The following is a 22,548-nucleotide window of genomic DNA, read 5'->3' as shown; positions in this document are numbered from 1 at the left end:
CCATTGCCATTTGGGACCCCTCAGGCGTCCTCTGCCCCGGCTGCAACAGCACCCCAGGGTGTGTGCAGTCTGACTGCACCCGTAAGTAGCAGCGATCCATCACCAACAGTGCCCCCAGCTGACCAGCCTTGCAGTAGTCAACAATCCCTGCGTCGGACTGCTCGTTCAACTGCTGGGAGTCCCTCAAACAGGCATCACCTTCCGTGGTCAGTTAATTCTCAGGAGGAAGTTTCTAATCGGCCGCCAGACTCTGCATCCAATTCCCTAATGGCAGTGTTTAGACCTTGGTGCTAACTTGGCCCTGTCTCTCGTCGGGTCAACGATCCAAAAGGTAGGGGTGGATGTGGCAGGGCGTGGCCTGCCGTCTGCACAGGTGCCATATGGAGGTAATGCCTTAATTGGTGGGCGGGGAGAAAAGGTTTATATAAGGCACTGCCTCCAGCTGGCTTTAGTTGTTTTCCCCCTTCGACAGTACGGCGGGGTTGCAGCTTATCTGGGCAGTTCGACCAACTGAAACTGTTTCACAGAATGAGCATGCTGTCTGGCAGCGCCAAGGTAAAAGCACGGCATGCTAATGCATATTTCCTCTGGTGGTCACGACTTAAAGTGCAACAGTGCTTGAACGTGTCCTTGCTACTTGTTGCAGAAGGTCGGTGCTTCCTCCCGCCATCCTTCTGTCTAGGGCGCTTTGCCGTAAGGGCGCGTGCGCTAGTTTGTACTAGGTAGGTAAGGCGCAGCAATGCGCGTCACTGACTCCCCCACTTATGCAGTTGCTAGATAAATGGTAATGGGGCTGTTCTCGCTGCAGTTGGCTGCCGGCTGGTGTCAGTGGGTCGCGTTGCCCCAGCGGGAACCACTCACGGAGTGCTGGCGCCACCAAATACAGTCGGCACAGACGACCTCACTTACTGGACCCACTGCTGCTTTGGCCCAGTCCTTTAGTTCGGGAATCTCTCCTGTTCGCTCTCGCTCTCTCTCTCTCTCTCTCTCGCTCTCTCCCTCGCTTCCCTTTGCTCGGAGAAACGGAGACGTTGTGGTGCCGCCGAGGCAACCACGGAGCTATTGCCTTCATTTTAGACTCTTAACAGTGTGTGTAAATTGTATCATCAACTGATATTTACTCTTTTTAGGTTTTGTTTCTTTTTGTTTCTTGTTTGATGTTGTGTACTTTTTGCTCACAATTTATTTGCCTGTGTGTGTGTGCGTGTGTGCTCGCCGCGTCTAATTGGAAATTAAATTGTTCCTTTTCTTTGTGGACAGGTGCTGCGGGCCACGGCGAGGACCCAACCCCTGGTGGAGGGCGTTTTCATCACCCCTCGTGTGTGGTTTTGCTTGCAGTAGCACGGGTGTTTTTAGTTTGTTTATCTCCTCTAATTGAGTTTTACCTGCCGGTGGGGCCCCAGCCCTGTCCAACCCTTTTGTTAATTTAATTTTTGTACAGCAGAGTTATTTCTTGTTGAGTATTGGATTTAATAAAATTGTAGCACATAATCCTCAATCCCGTCTCTGCCTCTGGAATAGAAATTTATCTGTGTGTGCCTGTTGACTGGTTAATTCCTGGGTGAAATTCCCCAGGTGGTGTTGTCGTCAACCGTTACACCTCTCCCTCCGCCACATGTGCCTCTCCTCTCTTTACCCAGCCCCCCATCAGCAGGAGGGTCCCCCTACATGAGCCTGGTCCTGCTCAGGGTTTCTTCCTGTTAAAGGGGAGTTTTTCCTTGCCACTGTTGGGGGTTAGGCCCTGGGATTCTGGAAAGTGCCTTGAAACAATTTTGATTGTATAAGACGCTATATAAATAAAGATTGATTTGATTTGATCTCGGTCCATGTGAGTTATTGCTGGTCTCTAAATGGTTCCTCAATGAATCAATGCATTTTGTGTTATTCTTCATCCAATCTGAGTGATTCATCACAATACGTGTCAAAGTCACACAATGCCAAGACAGCTGTGGACCTATTCCAGCTGTTCATTGAGAACCATCAATAGAATATCTTTTCATAAACTGTTACTCTTTTAAAGATTAACATAATCACACCCAGGGGACCACAGGGGGAGCTGAGAGGTGCTTCTTGACATTGAAAAGAATAAAAACAGAAATACCACGACCGAAGAAGGCTAAATGCACTGGCCATTGAAGAGATTCAAGAAGATTCAAGATTTACTTTATTCATCCCCGAAGGGAAATTGAATTGTAATAGCAGCATAGACATGAAGGATTATAACTATAGTATATAGACATATATAGCAGCAGGTGTATTTACAAAGTATAGAAATAGAATAAAAATAAAATACAAAGAAGATTACAATATAGGCATAGAGATAGAAACAAGAATAAATTATAAGCATATTTACATGAATATAGAAATAAGATAAGAACATAAACATTAAGCAATTGTAATTGAATGGGTTTGGAGGGCACCTGAGCTGATGCATAAATCCAGTCCAGAGAGCACAGCTCTGACAGAAGGATGAATTAAACAGTCTCATGGCAGACGGCAGGAACGACTTCCTGTACCGTTCCTTAGAGCAGCAAGGCTGCAGGAGTCTGTTGCTGAAGCTGCTTCTCAGTTTGTCCACTGTGTTATGGAGGGGGTGGGAGGGATTGTCCATGATTGTCCGCACTTAACACCATCTTGTCCCTCACCACCTCGTCCAAGTTCGCAAGATTACAGCCAACAACAGACCCTGCCTTTTTAATGAGTTTGTTAAGTCTATTGGCATCCTTTGCTTTAATGCCTGCACCCCAGCAAACCACAGCAAAGAAGATGGTACTCGCCATGACAGACTGATAAAACATGTGGAGCATCCTGCTGCAAACACTGAAGGACCTGAGTCTCCTGAGGAAATAGAGTCTGCTCATGGCCTTCTTGTAAACAGCATCAGTGTTTGTGGACCACTCCAATTTATTGTCCAACTGGACACCCAGGAACTTTCCACATCTTTCCCACTAATGCCGACTGGGGAGGGTGGGGACTTACTTTTACTGAAATCCACCACCATCTCCATAAAAGTAACTCCCCACCCTCCCCAGTCTTTACAATTTAAAGTTGGCTAAGTCGTAGCCTTAACCGGGCAATAGCAATAGCCCTATGGGCATTAATGAAGTTAGCTGTAATCATCACTGCCCTGATCCATGTAAGCATGTACAGGTGCTTTTACTTAGTGTACTAGCTTGATATACTCCTTATTTAATCACTATCCAAGCGCTTACAGCTCATGCTGAAGTTTAACGACATGAGTGCATTATGTAATGCCATATATGCATTGTGTGAAGAGTTAATAAACCCTTAAATAAACCCTTAAACCCTGAATCACAATTCTTTCAGCATTGCCAACTTGTTAACTAACACAGTATCTAGCACCTTTTCAATTCATTATGGACTTTGATTTTTTGTCAAAAGCAAATAGCAACAAATGTAGCCTTTTCTTATTTTAATTAATATAATGTATCTCTATCTTCTACTATTCTCTCCTCTACCTGTCCTCCCCCATCTCTCTCCAGCTCTCCACAGGTGCTGCCTCAAGCTCCTTGCGTTTTGACGATGCATAGCCGACCAAACTAAAGCAGCCCACCGCAGCTGTCCTGGTGTAGTCAGCAGAGACACAGGCACATGGGGAAAATCGCTGATGACCCCACCCTGTCAGAGTGAAAAAGATAAGATCACAAAACAAGATCAAATAAGTTTAAAGATCATACCAGCAATGATACTTTAGCATTCATCTTAAATCATCAAAGGATCGAAAAACCTTGATTCAAAGCAACATACTACAAGTCATCCACTGTTACATAAGGAGAAAGCCTGTATCGCAACTGCAGACTATAGAAAGTAATATGGAAGACAAGGTAAGATACTGTAAACAATAGACACTTGATTCTTTGGACCTCTGCAGTCACAATTTCTGATGTCAAGTTTAATTGTAATGGTAATTTTTTTTCCATCTGTCACTGACATTAAGCTTCAAAATGGAGTAAAAGGTTTAGAAAGAATCTTCATTCAAAGTTTTGATTGTCACACATGCCCCGTTGAGCAGATAATGGCTCTGAGGAAGGCTGAAGCTACAGTCGGAATGTGAAGGCATCTGTATTATACTTTACATGAAAAGAAACTCAAGCTATAAGTTGATTGATAACATTATTTAGTGAATTCTATAGAAATTTTTGACAACCAATAGCAGCTTTCCTCATTGAGGAGTTGGCAACAATGTTCCGGGTCAATCATATGTCTGCAAAGCAGGCAGGTTGTGTTCTGACTCTCAAGGTAGTGCTGTTGTGAAAACCGGCGGGCCCCCAGAACTCTGCATTGCTAGTGCAGCAGGAATCACTCACAGCAGCAGTTTACCAAAAATCAACCATACAAAGGCAGCCAACTGAGAGCTCCCTGCTGAGTTTTAACAGATGATGACTGAGACAGATCTATGTATTTATTTACAGGCCTGTTTGCACAAATGTGAAATTGTACATAGACCTGCAAATGTGTACAGATGCACAGGTTTTTGAACATATTTGCAGGGTTGGCATCACGTGCAAATCTGAATAGAGCTTTAAGGATTTTTTTAAATGCACACACAGATCAGATCACACACACACATACAATGGGATATGCTTTGGAAAAAAATTAAGCTGCAATCATATTTTCATAAATATATAAATATACATATATAATGTTCTGTTAGTAGGTGAGTTTGCCACCCTGTTCACCCTGGATACATTCTCACAGAGGGCCCTATAATCAGCTGGTGACTCATTCAGGGTGTATCCTGCTTTTGGCCCTTTGCAGCTGGGATAGAACCAGTACACTTCTCACCATTAAAAGAATATAGATGTTAAATGCAGTCTTATCATCTTTCTTTTTAGTCTCACCAACAGTTTATCCCCTGCCATCTGAGACAATTGGACATGAGTGAGAGGAATAATCAGGATTCAGGAGTGAAGGTGCTCTGGGATTTTCTAAAGGATCCACTCTGTAAACTGGAGAATATCAGGTCAGTTCAGTAATCTCTACAGTCGGTCTTTCATTCATTTACCCCAATAAGTTTCTGATTTTCATCTGAACTCAGACTCAGATCATTTCTTTTAGTTTTAAACAGAATAAATAAAAAAATGTCCATGAAAGGTTCTCATCAAGATCAAAGAAATGTTCTCATTAGCTTAAAATTGGTCAATTTTTTTTTTAAATTTTCCATCCATCCAACAGGCCTCAGTTCTAATGGTTTACTGAATACTTTTGTTAGTGCTTGTTGGTGGCCATTTGTATAATCAAAAGAGGTGCGAACCCTTCGGGTCATCAGGTTCTGTGATTGTTGCCCACGTTGAAAGCTGTGAGGAACGCCCCTCGAAGTGCTGAATCGTTTCAGCCACTCTCATCTGCATAAATCCAAAGCTGAATGGGATAATTGGCGACTGACGACGAACCATGGTGGAAACTAAAAAGCCTAGTCATTGCCTCACCACCCTGAATTCTAAATAAAATCAAATACTTCATTTCACAATCAATCAAATTCTAAAATATGGAAATACACAGCATCTCTGTTGCAGGTTTGTCAAAATGAGAGGTTAAAGTTTTCTGAAACCCGTTTCTCTCATGAGTTGCTAGTGGCTTCAATAGACTGGCCAATCAGGGCATTGGTATCATAGAACAGGGCTGTGTTTTTTTGGAACCCTGAGGAGGCATGTACCAAATAAGTAGCACCAGATGACAGGTACCAGGTACTTTTTCCTCAATGGAAATGCACAAAAATATTTGTAGAGTAACAGGATTGGCCACCTGTTTTTCACAATCCCACACCCAAGAATACCTGATGGTCAGGAGGGTCCACCAATGGTCAGGGTCAGGATGACCACCAATGACCACTTACAGCAGTATTCAGTAAATCTGTACAGAATATAAATACATGTTACCAGTCAGAACTTCAGAGCCTTCAAAGTTCACTTTAAGATGAATTTCAGACATTTATGAAATTGATGCTTCAAGATGCCTTATTTATATGTTACTGAGCAATGCTGAACACATCTTATAATTTACCATCATTTTTAGTTTGAATCGCTGCTGCTTATCAAAGGTCAGCTGTGATTCTCTGGATTCAGTTCTGTCGTCCAACCCTTACCATCTGAGATTTCTGGACCTGAGTGAGAACATCCTGCAGGATTCAGGAGTGAAGCAGCTCAGTCATTTTCTTCAAAATCCACTCTGTAAACTGGAGACTCTCAGGTAAATTCGTGTCAATTTACAAGTAAAACAGATTTTTTTTTTTCGTTTTAATAATCTGAGGGGGAAAAAAACAAAATCAGTCATTTTAATGATTTTATTTATTTATTTATTTTTAATTTTTCCAGATGTGAGGTATAATCAGATGTGTTCAGCTTTACATAGCTAAATAGAAACATGCTTTAAATCATACTGAATTATTTGTTTTATAAATTTGTGGATGATTTCAAGCATGTTTCTATTTAACTACGGTAAGTAAAGCTGAACACAGCTGATTATCCCTCACATCTGGCATTTTGTTCTTATTCAGTTTGAGGCACTGCAGATTATCAAAGCTAAGCTGTGGTTCTCTGGCCAAAGCTCTGAATTCCAACCCCTCCAATCTAAGAGTTCTGGACCTGGGTCAGAATTTCCTGCAGAATTCAGGAGTGAAGAGGCTCCGTTCTTTTCTCCTGAATCCACTCTGTAAACTGGAGACTCTCAGGTCAGTTCATGTCAATTTACAACTATAACAGACTTCGTTGTTTTTATCTGAGCTCACATAAAATCGGTTATTTTCCTTTTTGAAACAAATAGAAAAAAATTGACTTCAAACAAAATTATTAAATGAACAATTCAGGGTGATTTCAAGCATGTTTCTATGTAGCTGAGCAAAGAAGACACTGCAGACATGTGATACAAAGCCTGCAGAACTAGTTCCTGAAGATGCCTCAAGGCTGTAAAATCCTGATCAGCTGATCAGTCACATGCTCTCCTCTGTAGATTGGGAGGGTATTTAAACCCCCCCAGTATACCTGACCATTCCTGATTGCTGCCGCTGCTGCTCTGTGTCTTGTTGCTTGTGCTGATTTTTTGCGTTGTTGTGTCTTGAAGTTCAATCCCACCACCTCCACAGCGTCCTCTGTTTTTATGAGCCCCAGCAGGGATCTTCTAAATATTCAATCTAACGTCTTAGTAGATTTTTAACAGGGAATGAATACATTGAGACAGAGCCTAGCACCAAAGCTGCTTCACTGATGATAAATAATTATTAGGATCCACCTGTTTTGCAAATAATTATGCTCCATAGAAAGGTAGATGTAGATACGGTATAATACGGTATACTACAGGTGTAAATCACAATGCGGAGGGTGATGAGCTACTAGCGAAGCTCTTGGACTGCTTTTTTGCTAGTTATTGTTATCATTGTTGTTGTTATTGTCACTAATATTGATAACACCATTTTAAATTTTAAAGATTTAGGAAAGGAGTATAATAAATGAAATTAATTTTAATCCAGACTTGTCTCACTGAACCTCTTAACATGATCAGGTTTCATTTATTCTTTCTTTAGTTTGAGTCGCTGCAGGATATCAGTGAACAGTTGTGACTTTCTGGCCTCGGCTCTGAAGTCCAACCCATCCTATCTGAAAGTTCTGGACCTGAGTCAGAACTTACTGCAGGATTCAGGAGTGAGGCTGCTCTCTGATTTTCTCCTGAATCCACTCTGTAAACTGGAGACTCTCAGGTCAGTAGATACACCTGTGTTACACCTGTTACACCTGTGCGCGTGTGACACTCATGTCGAGCTCTCCAGAAATTTCCCCCATTTCTCTTTCATGAGCTGGTTTTCCTTCCTTTCTTGTTAGTTCTTCAACAACTCTGATTATATGACCATTTGTCTCTTTAGACTGAATGACTGCCGTTTATCAGAGCTTAGCTGTCGTTCTCTGGCCTTGGTTCTGAAGTCCAACACCTCCCAACTCAGAGTTCTGGACCTGAGTTGGAATGAGCTGATAGACTTAGGAGTAAAGCTGCTCTGTTCTGGACTAGAGAGTCCAAACTGTAAATTGGAGACTCTTAGGTAAGTTCATAAATATCTGCAGTCTTTTATTCATTTAAAACGTTCCCAGGTCTTGTCTGATCTCAAACAGGAATAAGATCTTTTCATTGTTCTTTAAACAAATAGAAAAGAAACACCTGTAATCATGTGGCTCAGAAAACAGACTGAGAAACAGTCTGATGTCAGCAGAATGGTCTCATTTTAACATTGTAATTTACAGTTAAAAAAATAATTTTCCAACTTGTATTTTATGTTCAGTGAAATTTGGGTTCAATATGTTGATCACGATTTAAAAAACAACAACTTGTGAATTCACACATTTGAGATTGTGCTGATAAGACGCCAAACAAGTTAGGTCAAGAGCTTTAAGATAAAGTTCATCTTATACTGGGGGGGGCATCACGGCATCAACATAAACCACATAACAGAAAATTCCCCAAGGGGGGGTTGTACCTAGAACCTTTTGCTGTGCAGTGACGTCGCTAACCACCATGCATGCTAAACGTGTTTCATTTATCATTATTTAGATTGAAAAACTGCTATATATCAAAGATTAGCTGTGGTTCTCTGGCCCCAACTCTGAAGTCCAGCCGCTCCCTTCTGAGAGAACTGGACCTGAGTGGCAACAGCCTGATGGATTCAGGAGTGAAGCTGCTCTGTTCAGCACTGGAGAGTCCAAACTGTAACCTGGAGAGTCTTAGGTCAGTTCATGCGTCCGTACAGTCTGTCTTATATTCAGTTACAAAGACTTAACACATCAGATTTTAATTATTATGTTTTCTTTCTTTATTGATTGATATATTTTTATTTCATACATGTAGAAAAAGAAAAAATTGAAAAAACAATTTTGATTGTAACAAATGCTATATAAATAAAGATTGATTGATTGAAGTTTAAGGGCTCGTTGGAGACCCTGTATGTTCCCACAGTCGGCACATCTGGTGATGGTCCAGTTGTTGGGATGGCCATGAAGTCTTCACCACTAAGGGAAGAAGGGATACGTGGATCTAAACCACTGTGACTCTTGGTTAATTTGGCCACAGTGCTGAAAAGAAACCTGGGGTTGTTCTTATTTTCCTCAATTAAAGAAGAAAAATAAGCTGTTCTAGCCTTGTGAAGGGCCTTTTTGTAAACTACCGGACAGTTTTTCCAGACAGCTTATGTTGGGATTTGTGATTAAAGAGAAAAGCTGAACTCACCTGATTATAATTAACATGATTTATTTGTCCTTTATCTAGTTTGAGGTACTGCAGGTTAACGAGCGTCAGCTGTGAGTCGCTGGCATCAGTTTTGAAGTCTAACACCTCCCTTCTGAGAGAACTGAACCTCAGTGAGAACAGTCTTCACGATTTAGGAGTGAAGCTGCTCTGTTCTGGACTTGAGAGTCCAAACTGTCACCTGGAGATTCTCGGGTCAGTTCACGTGTCTTTCATTAATTTCAGAATGAGCTCAAACATGTTTCTATGTAAAAGAGAAAAAGCAAAAACAGAACGCATCCAGTTAAAATTAACATGTTTTGTTTGTTCTTGATTTTAGATTGAATGAGTGCTTCTTATCAAATGTCAGCTGTGATTCTCTGGTCGAAGCTCTGAAGTGCAACATCCAGCGCAGGTGGATGGTGAAAACTATTCTAGGTAGGTATTAATATGGTTTATGCTTTAATCCTGTATCAATGCTTGTTACTCTCAGTGTTTTTTCCCCATATGGGACACATGGTTGCGTATATCTAAATGCAGTTTGATTGAAATAAGTGGTTATTGTTCATTTCTTTCATTATTAATATGAAAAAATCCAAAACTCTAGGTGGGCAGCGTCATATCGCCCACTATTCCTCAGCTGCCTCTGCCTTCCCCTCCCATCTGAGAGAACTGGACCTGAGTCTGAACATTCTGCAGGATTTGGGAGTGAAGGTGCTCTGTGATTTTCTCCAAAATCCACTCTGTAAACTGGAGACTCTCGGGTTAGTTCAGCTGCACTTGGTCTTTCATTAATTTAAAAAGACTGAACGCATCTGATTTTTAACTAACATGTTTTATTTTTTCTTTTCTTAGTTTGGTTGACTGCAGGTTATCAGAGTTCAGCTGTGATTGGCTGGCCTCAGTCTTAAAGTCCAACCCCTCCAGTCTTAGAGAACTGGATCTGAGTTGGAACGAGCTGAGGGATTCAGGAGTAAAGCTGCTCAGTTCTGGACTGGCTAGTCCAAACTGTAAACTGGAGACTCTCAGGTCAGTTCCTAAATCTCTACAATCTGTCTTTCATTAATTAACAAGTACTGAACATATTTGATAATAACCAACACGTTATATTGATTTGTTTCTTAGTTTGACTGACTGCAGCTTATCACAGAGCAGCTGTGATGCTCTGGCTTCAGCTCTGAAGTCCAACCCCTACCATCTAAGAGAACTGGACCTTATGTGGAACAACCTGCATGAATCAGGAGCAAATTTGTCTCATCTTCTCCAAAGAGAAAGTATTTGATGACAAACGTTTAGTCCTGATTTCGATCAATTCAGGACCAAAACAGAAATTCCTGTTTGACTCTTTATCACTGAAGCTGTGACAGAAAAATGTTGGCAAGTCAAGTCTGCTGACTACAAGACCATCGTCGGCAAACAGAGAGGAGGTCAGAAGCATCCTGGGGACATAACAATCTCAGCTACATCAAGCAGCTGATGGCTGACGAGAGCTGAAGGGTGGAGCTCCATCACTCTTTTAATTGATGTCTCTTGATGATACTATAAATCTGCTCAAAGTTGCATCTTGCTTGAAGGGAGTTTTTCTTTTGTCAGTGTTGCTTGTTGGGAGTCAGGCCATGAGTTTCTGTAAACTACCTACAGATCATTTTGAATGCTATAAATAAAGCTCAATTTGAATTGGGAAGGCAGAGGTTGGTGTAGTACCTAATAATTTTACTCAAGTAGGGTTTTTGAAACTCTAAAATAATAATACAGTGGGACCTCTACTTACGAAATTAATTGGTTCCGGAAGTTGTTTCGTAACCTGAAAATTACGTATATAGAGACATGTTTTCCATGTAAATGCCCTAATCCGTTCCAAGCCCCCAAAAATTCGGACATAATTTTTTTTTATAAATCATAAAAATGCATCAAAACATGTAACAAATACAAGTTACAATTAGATTACTGCACAATAAATGTAGGAATTCAGTGCAAGGTTTCTCCAGGAACAAAATGAACTTTATTACAGGCTAATCTTTACAAATAAAAGTTAAAGGAAGGCAACGCTGGGATACACACATACCTGTACATATTGACGTCCCTCCTAGCCAATGGGATGACAGGACGATGCTAGGCGATAGCCAATGGCAGAGCAGCTACAAGCATGTTTGCATTCGCTAAACTCCGCAAGCTGCGAGTAGCAGTGGTAGCGTATTTTTGCCTTTCATATCCTGAAATTTCAAGAGGAAATATTTTCCCGTTGAGACGTTTCGTAACCTGAAAATTCCGCGTGTAGAGACGTTCGTAAGTAGAGGTCCCACTCTATAATAGTAAAAAGTAGTGATCCCATAAATTACTCAAGATTAAAAAGTTAGATTTGCTGAAAAGACTACTTAAAAACTGAGCGACTGGTTGAACCTAATGTCTAAACATACACGGGATCTCCATCGATCAACTGAGGTGGGGGAGGGGGCGGCATGGGGGGAAACATTGGACATACCTGAACAGGCTTGACAGTAGACACATGAAGGATAGGGTGAATGTACATGGATCTGGGGAGGTGGAGTCTTACCGCTGCCGGGCTGATGATCTTCATGATGGAGAAAGGGCCAATGAATCCGGGAGCCAATTTCCTAGATTCCACTCGTAGGGGCAGATCCCTAGTGGAGAGCCAGACCTTCCAAACAACCTGGTAGACCGGAGCTGGGGGTCGGTGTTGAATGGCGGCGACAGAATAATGGTCAGCAGCACAAAGAAGGGATAAACTCGCTTGGTGCCATGTGCGACTACAGTGAAGGTAAAAGCAGAAGGACAAGTGATCTCCTTTTCAAGGGCAGGAAATAGCGGGGGTCGGTACTGATGACAGCACCGAAATGGTGAAAAACCAGTGGCCGAGCAAATGAAGGAGTTTTGGGCATTTTCAACCCACAGAAGCTGCTCCGACCAGGAGAAGGGATTGTCAGTCACCATGCAACGCAGGGCTGTCTCCATCTCCTGGTTCACATGCTCCATTTGCCCATTCGTTTGTGGGTGAAACCCAGAAGACAGACTGGCCAGAAATGGCTCGATGGACACAACTTTGTTCAAGATCTGTCAGTGTCTCAGCAACACACTCTCGTGAGATTTGACTTGATAACGGTTGGAAGAAACATTAAGCGACTAAAAGTAAATAATTCCTTTTTTGTTTGTTTGTTTTTTTTGTTTTGTGAATGAACGGACAACTAACACAAATGAGGTTGGGTTCTTTCAACTATTGTAACGTCACCGCGTGAGGAAAATATAGATGCCACATTTAAGGGCGCGACCGCCTAACTTAGCCATGATGCACACCTAACTAATACATGTATGTCTACTGAAGTGGAATATCTATTCTTTATTAAAGTATATCTATGATTACAAATCTCTCTGACTCTGACTACTTAACAGTGCAGAAGCCTAGTATTAATAAAACGACTCTATGTTATTTCTGATACCAGTCATTGCTATAATTGTTAAATGACCATGGTCTCCCTGTTTCCCCTGCTCCTTAGTAAACAGAAAAAGCATTTTCAGGTTGGAATATCAATTTTAACCAGTTAGGAGAGGGAATTAATTTAGGGTAAAGAATAAACAAGTGAATTTGGAAGTGATAATATAGAGAGAAATCAAAATGGTATAAAAAACAGAGACAATTGGACATGTAACAATATAAATTTGGTGTTTGATAGAAAGTATATTTCTTTCTTTACTAAAGAGCTGATTAGATGGAAACTCCTATTACTGAACAACAACTCAATGTTTAATCAAAATATAGAGTTTTACTTTTACAAAAAGTAGAGGTCGATTCCAGCAACTTGTGTTGGAAAATGACCAGAGTAAGTAAGTTATGTAGTGTGTGTGTGTGTGTGTGTGTGTGTGTGTGTGTGTGTGTGTGTGTGTGTTTTGTGTTCAAAAACCATCTTCTCTGCTGTCTGGCCTACAAAAAAAAAAGTAATTTAAGCACAATGTGACTCTTTCAATATTTTCAAGAGGGTTCTGATCTAAAAGGTTTGAGCCATTGATGTATGCCCTCTTCTCTGTGTCAGGATTTCCACTGTGGACACAAGACAAAGCAGTGTCCAGAATATTAATCAATCAGACATTTAAGGTGTTTCTCCATCTGAACGGATCAACAACTAAACAGACTGTCACACCAACAACACTCACCATTGATCTCAACAAAGCATTGGCAGCACTGCTGCTCTGAAGTCTGATGGCAGGACTCATGGTGGACCTGCGCTCCTTCATGAAGAGCATGAATGCATTCAGAGGCTTCTTGATGTAAACCTGCTTCTTCTCGGATCCTTTGGTCCATTTTTTGCTCTTTACTGAAAACATAGACAAATGTGTGTGATGATGATTCTCAAATATTCAAGCACATTTCAGACACCAGGCAGATAAGTGCGGTCAAAGACCTGCAGACTCAATGTGACCCAAGTAGGAGCATGGATTATTATGGTCTGTACAGCAGATCCTGAGATTATAGTCAGTTCAAACAAGTTTACTCGTGACTTTGACACGTTTCCAGAAAGAGAAAAACAGGAAAACACTGGACGGCGCCCACGGTTCGATCCCGGTTGGGAGGAGACCACGTAATCAAACAGATTTGATTTGAGGTGAAGTAACCGTTGAGCCAAGCCAGTGCAGAGACCATTAGCAGAAACAGAATTTATGTCGCTGACTCGAAGCAGCGCGTTGTGATTAGACATCAGCGTAAAGTTTAGTCTGCTCTTGATTGTCAGGAGGAGCAGGAGCAGCGAGGACTGAAGGAGAGCATGATGAAATTTGAAATCCTCTTCAAACCTTTAAATGCATCCAAAGAGACACATGAGTTATTTTCGCTTCCAGCTGCGTTAGGAAACTGAGTCTCTGCTCCAGAACTCCAGGGAGCATCATGGCTGAAGCATCCTTGGACTGAAATTGATGAAACAGCAACAGATCAGGTCACCTTTGAATGTTCATCTACAGTCTTTCACTCTTAGGACCAACATCACCACATAGTTACGATCAAACTCCAACATTTTCTCAGACAAATGTTTCATTCCATCAGCGTTGGTGACTTACTGTGTGTGCAGAAGCAGCAGGGCTGCCAAAAGGGGGTATGTAGGAAGGACTTCCAGGCTGATAAAGGGACTGTGGAGACACGGGGGATCTGCTGTTACTACTGAATTTGAAAATCACGTCAGAGTACCGGTACCTTTGCCTTCTTTATTTTAATGGATACAAAACTACTTTAAAATTTAAACTTCAGCAGCACGTGTGTGTGTATGTGTGTGTGAATGATGTCAGAAATCAGTTATGTTATAATAAACTGAGTGTGTCTGCAGCAGCACAGCCATCATTGATTAGTATGTTGATCAATGAGGGAACTGATGACAGCCCACCTGCCCCTGGTTCCAGCCATGTAGGGATAGAAGAAGCTGTCAACACATGGCGAGTTGCACACAGTCATGAAGGAAGCTGCTCCCTGGTGGGTAGAGTTGTCATTTCCCCGTTCTGAACCGTCTGGAGGTCAGTAAATGTGAGAGGAGAAGCAAGCCCGCTGCTGCTAATAATAATTAACTCGATCGGAACACAAATCTGGCTATGGCTGGCTCGGTGTACCAGTGAAATATTTCTTCATACGTATCATTTTTTTCACGCAACCTCCTCAAAAAGCAGGAAGATGACGACAACGTCACATTGGTGCAGTTATCAGTATTAACGTTGAACGTTTATCCAACTCTCCGCCTTGGACCGATGTCATAACAAGTCAAGAAGATAGTGTCGCACTTTAATGGTTCGGGGAGACACAGACTTCCGCAATAAAGACTGGAGGATGCGGGCAGCGATCCTCTACCTCTCGCATGCTAAGAATCTTTTTAGTTCAGGCTCTTACATAAGCTTAAATTTGTAATCAGTGCATAATGTCAATTTCTTTCTGTCCTCTTGCCGACAACCTACAAAACAAAAACTTCCTGGAGGATGCGGGCATCGATCCCGCTACCTCTCGCATGCTAAGCGAGCGCTCTACCATTTGAGCTAATCCCCCTTGTACGTAGACACGTGCAGGCGTTCACCATTTGCGCTGATGACCAATCACAACGCGCTGCTTCGTGTCAGCAACATAAATTCTGTTTCTGCTGTTGGTCTTTGCACTGGTTTAGCTCAGCGGTTACTTCACCTCAAATCGAATCTGTTTGATTACGTGGTCACCTCCCAACCGGGATCGAACCGCGGGCGCCATCCAGTGTTTTCCCTGCTTTTCCCTTTTTGGAAACGTGTCAAAGACAACAAACCATTTAATCCGACTTTATCTGCATGTTCACCGTAATAAAGTGCAGGTTCGAATCACCTCGCTGTTGTTGCAATTATCTTCTCCCTCCCGTGTACCCGGAGGGAACCCAGGCAGACAGAGGAAATCCACTCTAAAAAGACACCGAGGTGATTCGAAGCTACACTTTATTACGGTGAACAGGCAGATAAAGTCGGATTAAACGGTTTGTTGAATTTGACACGTTTCCAGAAAGAGAAAAGCAGGGAAAACACTGGACGGCGCCCGCGGTTCGATCCCGGTTGGGAGGAGACCACGTAATCAAACAGATTTGATTTGAGGTGAAGTAACCGCTGAGCCAAGCCAGTGCGGGGGCAGTTAGCAGAAACAGAACTTATGTCGACCTCGCTGACACGAAGCGTTGTAATTGAATATCAGTGCCTGGTATGGTAAGATAGAAAGATAGATGTAGATGAAGACAGGTCAGGTGTGTACAAGGGGGATCAGCTCAAATGGTAAAACACGTGACCTGTTTTTATCTACATCTATCCTACAAAACACAACTTGCTGGAGGATGCGGGCATCGATCCCGCTACCTCTCGCATGCTAAGCGAGCGCTCTACCATTTGAGCTAATCCCCCTTGTATACACGTGACCTGTTTTGTCTACATGTATGAATGTAGAATATACGTAGACACGTACAGGCGTTCACCGTTTGCGCTGATGACCAATCACAATGCGCTGCTTCGTGTCAGCGACATAAGTTCTGTTTCTGCTACTGGTCTCTGCACTGGCTTAGCTCAGCGGTTACTTCTGTTCTACTCGAATCTGTTGATTACGTGGTCCTCTCCCAACCGGGATCGAACCGCGGGCGCCATCCAGTGTTTTCCCTACTTTTCCCTTTTTGGAAACGTGTCAAAGACAACAAACCATTTAATCCGACTTTATCTGCACGCTCACCGTAATAAAATGCTCAAATGGTAGAGCGCTCGCTTAGCATGCGAGAGGTAGCGGGATCGATACCCGCATCCTTCAGAAAGTTTGTTTTGTAGATTGTCGGCAAGAGGACAGAAAGAAGTGTTAATAAATTGACATTATGAACTGATTGTCAATTTAATCTAATGTAAGATCCTGAATTAAAAAAATTCTGAAAATTGAATATTGCTTGTAGAGTATTTCAACATCAAAAAGTTTCCATCTCGTCTTTTTTTTATTTTAGTTTTGTCTTTCAAATGATGAATCATTTTGGCCCTCTATGAACAGCGTAAACTCTCTACATAAAGCCATTCATGTCATGTCCTGTTGGACCTCTATGCCTCCTCTATGCATCCTCAACCCATCACTTGTACTAATTAAAGTGGACTTTTCTTTTTTAAGTGGCCAAAACTGCACAGCTAAAAAGCCAATGAAATCCTCTATCCTCAGGGCCTTACTCTACCTTGTCAGGTAAAATAACAGGAAGTGCAGCACAAATGAGTGATACAAATGATTTAATAGCATTTAGAATACATAGTGCATGAAAGACACATTTGAAGGAATAGAAAAGCTGTAATGGTGATTAGTTGCATTGAAACGCATGAAGAATAAAGACGAGAGCTTTCTTTAACTTGCCTGTTTCCATATCTAATGACTGCTTCATTCCACTCGCTGGACATAAAGTGCTATGTTGCTGAGCTACAGTGAAGTTTGGCGAGGACGATAGCTAGTCTCTTGCTCATAAAGTGTATAAATATATGCATACGAGTGGTTTACACTTTGGATTGAGTGTTAAAACTATTTTCAAAGTGGGGCAAAATGATAACATTTAAAGTAGCTAGAGCAGCTTATGATTCACTCTTCTGTAGCTGATGACCCTCAAGATTCTGACCACTGGTCCAGGAGAACACTCAGATGTCAGCTATATATACACACACTGTCTCAGGAAACGAGCAGTCAATGTTGTATCCACTGGTCATCAAAAGATTACCACAAACGTGATTGTATATAAATGTAGAACTTGTTAAGTGTCTTTAAACTCTAAAAATCCAAGAGGCATATATGAACTACAATTAGGGAGGAAAGCAACAGACTTACACATTAACAATGATTTAGACTCATTAATGATGAAGGTTTTAGAACAGCAGAAAATAACCCAGCTGTTATTTACAAAAGAGTAGAACATCCATTTGATCTCAATGAAATACTGATTGTAAACAGCCACAAATTACAATGAAACGTACACAGTAACCTGTGTAATCTGAGTCATTTTGTCTTGATCTACATGCCGATTGTGTGCTTTATGATGACACTCACATGTTTCAAATAATTCCTATATTAGAGACGATTGTGAATATATGTCCTTTTTAGACTGTTTGATTGGAAAGTTTTACGCTTTTAAAAGATCTATAATTGGGCCACATTAACAGGTTTTACATTGCAGCCAAAGGCACCATTAAAATAATTAGTTTATCTCTAAGACCAATTTGTAAATGTCTGACAAAAATGGCCTCAAAGGCTTTAAAGGAATCTTTTCCACCAATAAGTTTAAAGAATTTTACATATTCAGATTTACTGAATGAGAAGCTGTGACATGACCAAATACGTGCTTCAGCAGGAATGTACAATGCATTAATATTAGAAATATGACACATTGTTCAGATGGAAACGTACTGCAAAAATATGAAAGCAATCATGACAACAGTTGCTAGAGAATAATAACAGTAAAGGAGGATTCTGTTTAGGAGATGATGCAGCCTGTGTCTTTCTGCGGTTTCAAATCCGGTTCCTTCACTGGTTTCACCTCCTCTTCCTTGGGTTTTGCCTACATAAAACGCAACGAAAGCAGCAATGAAACACAATGCTCTGCGACAAAATCTAAACCTGAGTAACAACGGAGAATGAGCTTCAGGACCTTGTCATTTTTGGCACCCTTGGTCAGGTCAAAGGTGCCATACACTTGTGGCGTGCACTGCTCACTGAGCGGCGGCAACTCGAAAGCAACTGGCTCCACCAAGCCATAACTGGCCTTCAGTTCCAGCAGAGGCGGCTCCACTGGGACTTTGTGGAAATATCTGAGGAAATATATGCAGAGTCAGTTACACCGTGACATTTCAGCGATTTAAGCAGCAGCTAAGGAACCAATAGTTCTCTGTAAAATATGGCATTTATATTAGCGGACACCAGGGGGAGACAAAGAATTGTTTAGCTTTAAGTCAGTGAGCTCTCAAGTCCTCCTCAAATATGCGAGTACAACTGAATATCCACGACTGCTCAACAGTTACTGACATCACCACAAAGAAAAAAAAAAAGGAAAAGAGTGTTTGGCTTCGCTCTAAGCGGTTGATCGTTTGCATAAAGAGTTTCCGGAGTATGTGCATGTGAATGTGAATACACTGTACTGTACTGTAGTGACTCACATGAAGCCGTTTTCTCTCTGACACTTGTCCAGGGTGTTTTTAATGAGGCCGCCCAGTTTGAGAAAGAACTGCTGCTCCGATGGTTTCGCTGTTGTGCCCGGGCCTTTAGTCTGACGGTACTCTTTGCACAGCTCTTCTGCCCGGGAGTAACCTAAACAGAGAGTTCCGCACGTTAATGCAGCACAAATTAAAGCAGTAAAAATGAGATTTCTCATTTCCCGGTTATGAGAAACCATCCAGAAATAGCACTGCTGCCGAGGCACTCAGGAAACACCTGTGTCGTGACCTATGTGCTCGCAGCTCACGACACACGTCTCAAGACACCCTGGGTTTTCTACTAGCTCCTGAAAACCCTTTTAGACTCAATAGAGTTCCATCTGGTTTTAGATACTGAAATTGCTGGAGCACAGAATTAAAGCTGTGTAAAATCCAGTACGTACACTTTTCTGCCTCCTGGAGAGATCTTATTGCCTCCCCACACTTGTCGCCTGCCAGCAGGGTTTGCCCATGGTAGCAGTACGCCTGCAAATAGCAGAATTGGGAGAACAAATAACCATGAAATACATGTTTTTAAAAAGATAATCAGTTTCTGCAAGGCATGTTGAGGCAGGTGGGATCATTAGTAAGTGGAACTTCCTTTTACTTACATAAGCCATGTAAAAGTGCTGCTTCAGCTGCAGATATTTCCTCCACTTGCTGCTATACTCAGGGTCCAGTGTGTTCAGTGTGTGATCTGTGGATAGAAATGCCGTTCTGGTCAAAACGAGCTGTGCTATTTGAACACGAGTTCATGGAGATGTGACAACTTCACTCTTAGAAAAAGCTTTCAACAGTAATTCTGACTTTAAAGCATCTTTTTTGGACATAGGGTCAGTCTCATATGGATATATGCTTTTTCAGGCAGGAGCACTAATATTGTTAGGTTTAACGACCTAGTTCCTATTGTGCTATGGTGGCTTGTGTTCTGATTAACTGGTGTGCTTTCAGTTCCTGTAACTTTCTATAAAAATAATGAACACTCAGAAGGCTTGGCCACCTAACGAGAGCGCACTGTGGCCGTGCAGCACCACTGGAGTCAGTGCACTAAAGTCCAAACTTTACATAAGGATGATCAGAAATCCTGTTTGATGTGTTCAGACTGGTTTCCCTCCTTCTAATCTGACCTATCAACATGTTTATAGTTATTTCTGCTGCTATATTCCTTTTCATATTATGGCTTTCTCACCTCAAAACTGCTGCTTTATTGTATCACTATGTAATCTATTTAAAGATCTCAACTGTAGCATGCAGCCACGGCGATGCTTCCCAATTCCTCAAAACACACTTTCACAGTTCTTGCAGATATTTTAACTCAAAACGACGCTAAGAAGCAGCAACACCGACCAGCTTTCTGATAGAAGTTTGCTGTCTCAAATGCCAGAGAAGCGATGAGGTTGGCGTTGTGCTTGAGTTCAATAGCTCGGGCGATTGTCACTGTAAAAGGAGAAAATGATGTGAAGAGCAAAATAGTTCCTAAAATGGGTTTTATCCAAAGTGTGTTACTAAGACTACTGAGAATTTAGAGCAACCACAATGGAGCTGGACCCTACTTCACCTTCTTGGGCTTCTGCCTGTGACTGGATGATGTACGCATCAATCACCCGGGGTTCCAGGTCTCTGCCCTTTTCAGCTGGAGTGATGAGACGAGGGATGTGGACGTCCTGCAAGACCCAAGGAAAAACAATGAAGCTAAAGGAGAAAGGAAGGGGGTGAAGTTTGGAAAAGATTATGCTGCCTTGATCAATAATGTGCAATTTTGAAGTTATCTGGGTTGTTTCTTTAGTCAAGCCTCACGTCTGACTTTCTTCTCAGGAAAAGTCGACTGACCTGTGGACATGATCTCACCTTAAGTGCTTTGAATATCCCAGCAGCAACTTTCAAACTCCGGTGGACATCCTTTGCTTCGACCTCTGTGATGCTGTTGAGCAAGCACAATAAATATAAGTACTAAGTATCTTTTAAATGAGTATATGTATGATTCATTATTATGTGAACAGGGACAAAAACCCTCCTACTTTTCTTTGCCTGCAAGCCTTGAGGCAAACTTGGTGTACCAGAGGCCAACATTGAAGGCCATGGAGACCAATTCAAATACTGCATCCTGCTGAGCACTTGGAGAAGAGATGGGCTTGTACAAATCAGTGTTTAGGTCCAAATATCCAATTAGATATAAAAGAGATCAGCTTTCAGTAGCTAAAACATTCATTCTTTGCTTGTACCTGGGAGTGTTTCCTTGTAAGGTGTCAGTCCACTTAAAATTCTGGATAAACCTCATCTTGTTCTCTTGTGTAGTTCCATCCAAGGATGCAATAAAGCCTGTTGCAACGTCAACCCATATATTGAAAAACAACAAGCTATAGGTTAAGAGAAAAGCCGAAAAGACAATGCATTGTTAGAAGACAAACGAAAAGAAAACAGTTAGCGATTGCTATTTTCGGCTCCTCACAAGCCACACCTTTGGGTCAACATCAATATTGCATTTATATGGTTTATATTTGCATGCATTTCCAACATTTTCATGAGAAAATCTGATAATTTTATATCTGAAATGCCCTCATTGTATTAGTAAGACTTTGCAAGAAATTGCAGTTTATTAAGTTACAATGACAATAAGATAAAAGATTTAACAGATGGGCGCACTTAGGCCTAGTGTGATTATACCTTGTAGGAGGGAAAAGTATGCATCGGTGGCATTTTTCATGATCTCCGGGTTGCAAGTGATGTCGGTGAACATCTCCAAAAGCCTGGCCCGGGTTGTCCTCAGGTCACTGCATGTGTTAAGCAAAGAGCACTTAAACTACCGGTCATTGTAGGAGCAGAGAAAGTGACATATTAGCTCAAGTTACGGTGATGACGGCTGCATTAATTGTAATATGTCACCAAGAGGATGCTGGTAAATGAAGCAAAGATGGGACCTACTTGCATATCTTATTGGCAGCCGGACTTCCTGCCACTCCGTAGAAATTAAAGGACACTGGTGCCGTTGCCTTGAGAGGGTTTCTATGAAACCAATGTGCCATCCTGCGTAAACACACACGACTTTAGAATGAAGCATTTACGAGACATGTCCAGTTGTAGACAGGGAACCGTCCAAACAAATGAATACATAACATATTCCTGCCTTTTTGTGGAATGTAGCGTTAGCCAGCTAGCTTCGTCTCGGCCAGCGTCATTTACTACTAATCATGGTTGTCGTTTTACCATACCCACGAGACGAAATTCAGTACATTTAAGAAGTCAAACCAACATGTACCACTAAATATGGATAAAATTGTATGTTTTAAATGCATGATTAGCTTGTCTATGTGGTACTTTTGACATTAGTCTAACACGTAGCTGTAAACCTGTAGCAGCTAACACTAGCAACACCTAAAATTAATTAAACTCAGTCACTTATGTCACCCGATTGAGTACTTATCAACAGCCATTTAATATAAAGGCGTATACATACTTCAGTATACCTACTTATCAGTTTTGTTGAGGCGTTATACGTGTAGTCCTTAAAATCCGACACCATGTAGCTACTTCCGGAAATAAAACCTACGGAGAAGCTGACCAGTAACATTAAAGGAAGCAGTCACGTGACACCTACCCGGAAACCTTTTTACAAGGCGGATGTAGTAACAGGTATTACAA

General features: G+C 41.7%; 2 protein-coding genes, 3 long non-coding RNA genes and 2 other non-coding genes across 8 annotated transcripts; 3 read left to right on the top strand and 4 right to left on the bottom strand.

Moving 5' to 3' along the window:
* Window positions 1-533: 533 nt before the first annotated feature.
* Window positions 534-1,008, top strand: LOC115253029 (uncharacterized). The gene is made up of 3 exons (XR_003891347.1): window positions 534-555; window positions 647-722; window positions 809-1,008. It is a non-coding gene; the product is annotated as an uncharacterized lncRNA (long non-coding RNA).
* A 3,679-nt stretch (window positions 1,009-4,687) lies between these two features.
* On the top strand, window positions 4,688-5,495 carry LOC115253031 (uncharacterized). The gene is made up of 2 exons (XR_003891349.1): window positions 4,688-4,984; window positions 5,234-5,495. It is a non-coding gene; the product is annotated as an uncharacterized lncRNA (long non-coding RNA).
* A 944-nt stretch (window positions 5,496-6,439) lies between these two features.
* On the top strand, window positions 6,440-10,909 carry LOC115253073 (ribonuclease inhibitor-like). Its single transcript, XM_029850003.1, has 9 exons — window positions 6,440-6,458; window positions 6,568-6,691; window positions 7,877-8,050; window positions 8,557-8,730; window positions 9,268-9,441; window positions 9,566-9,663; window positions 9,833-9,989; window positions 10,081-10,254; window positions 10,351-10,909. The coding sequence occupies exons 1-9, from the start codon at window positions 6,440-6,442 to the stop codon at window positions 10,505-10,507; spliced, it is 1,251 nt and encodes a 416-aa protein (XP_029705863.1). The 3' UTR covers window positions 10,508-10,909.
* A 2,025-nt stretch (window positions 10,910-12,934) lies between these two features.
* LOC115253025 (uncharacterized) lies at window positions 12,935-15,204 on the bottom strand. Its single transcript, XR_003891343.1, has 5 exons — window positions 14,610-15,204; window positions 14,290-14,358; window positions 14,029-14,139; window positions 13,393-13,553; window positions 12,935-13,279 (listed from the first exon to the last, which is right to left on the bottom strand). It is a non-coding gene; the product is annotated as an uncharacterized lncRNA (long non-coding RNA).
* Window positions 15,184-15,256, bottom strand: trnaa-agc (transfer RNA alanine (anticodon AGC)). Its single transcript has one exon. It is a non-coding gene; the product is annotated as a tRNA-Ala (tRNA).
* A 790-nt stretch (window positions 15,257-16,046) lies between these two features.
* Window positions 16,047-16,119, bottom strand: trnaa-agc (transfer RNA alanine (anticodon AGC)). Its single transcript has one exon. It is a non-coding gene; the product is annotated as a tRNA-Ala (tRNA).
* Window positions 16,120-16,951: 832 nt separating this feature from the next.
* LOC115253046 (BRO1 domain-containing protein BROX) lies at window positions 16,952-22,509 on the bottom strand. 2 transcript variants are annotated; one of them, XM_029849874.1, is made up of 13 exons: window positions 22,378-22,509; window positions 21,832-21,933; window positions 21,574-21,680; window positions 21,132-21,228; window positions 20,928-21,023; window positions 20,758-20,830; window positions 20,468-20,573; window positions 20,257-20,346; window positions 19,521-19,606; window positions 19,314-19,395; window positions 18,874-19,024; window positions 18,369-18,528; window positions 16,952-18,278 (listed from the first exon to the last, which is right to left on the bottom strand). In XM_029849874.1, exons 2-13 carry the CDS (start codon window positions 21,930-21,932, stop codon window positions 18,195-18,197), a joined length of 1,233 nt encoding a protein of 410 aa, XP_029705734.1. In that variant the 5' UTR covers window position 21,933; window positions 22,378-22,509; the 3' UTR covers window positions 16,952-18,194. The 2 variants fall into 2 exon arrangements, with proteins under 2 accessions (XP_029705734.1, XP_029705735.1); XM_029849875.1 differs by having other exon boundaries at window positions 22,364-22,473.
* Window positions 22,510-22,548: the final 39 nt, after the last annotated feature.

The sequence above is a fragment of the Takifugu rubripes genome, chromosome 16, assembly GCF_901000725.2.
Source record: "Takifugu rubripes chromosome 16, fTakRub1.2, whole genome shotgun sequence".
Classification (NCBI taxonomy): domain Eukaryota; kingdom Metazoa; phylum Chordata; class Actinopteri; order Tetraodontiformes; family Tetraodontidae; genus Takifugu; species Takifugu rubripes.
This window is presented reverse-complemented; position numbering and strand designations above follow the sequence as displayed.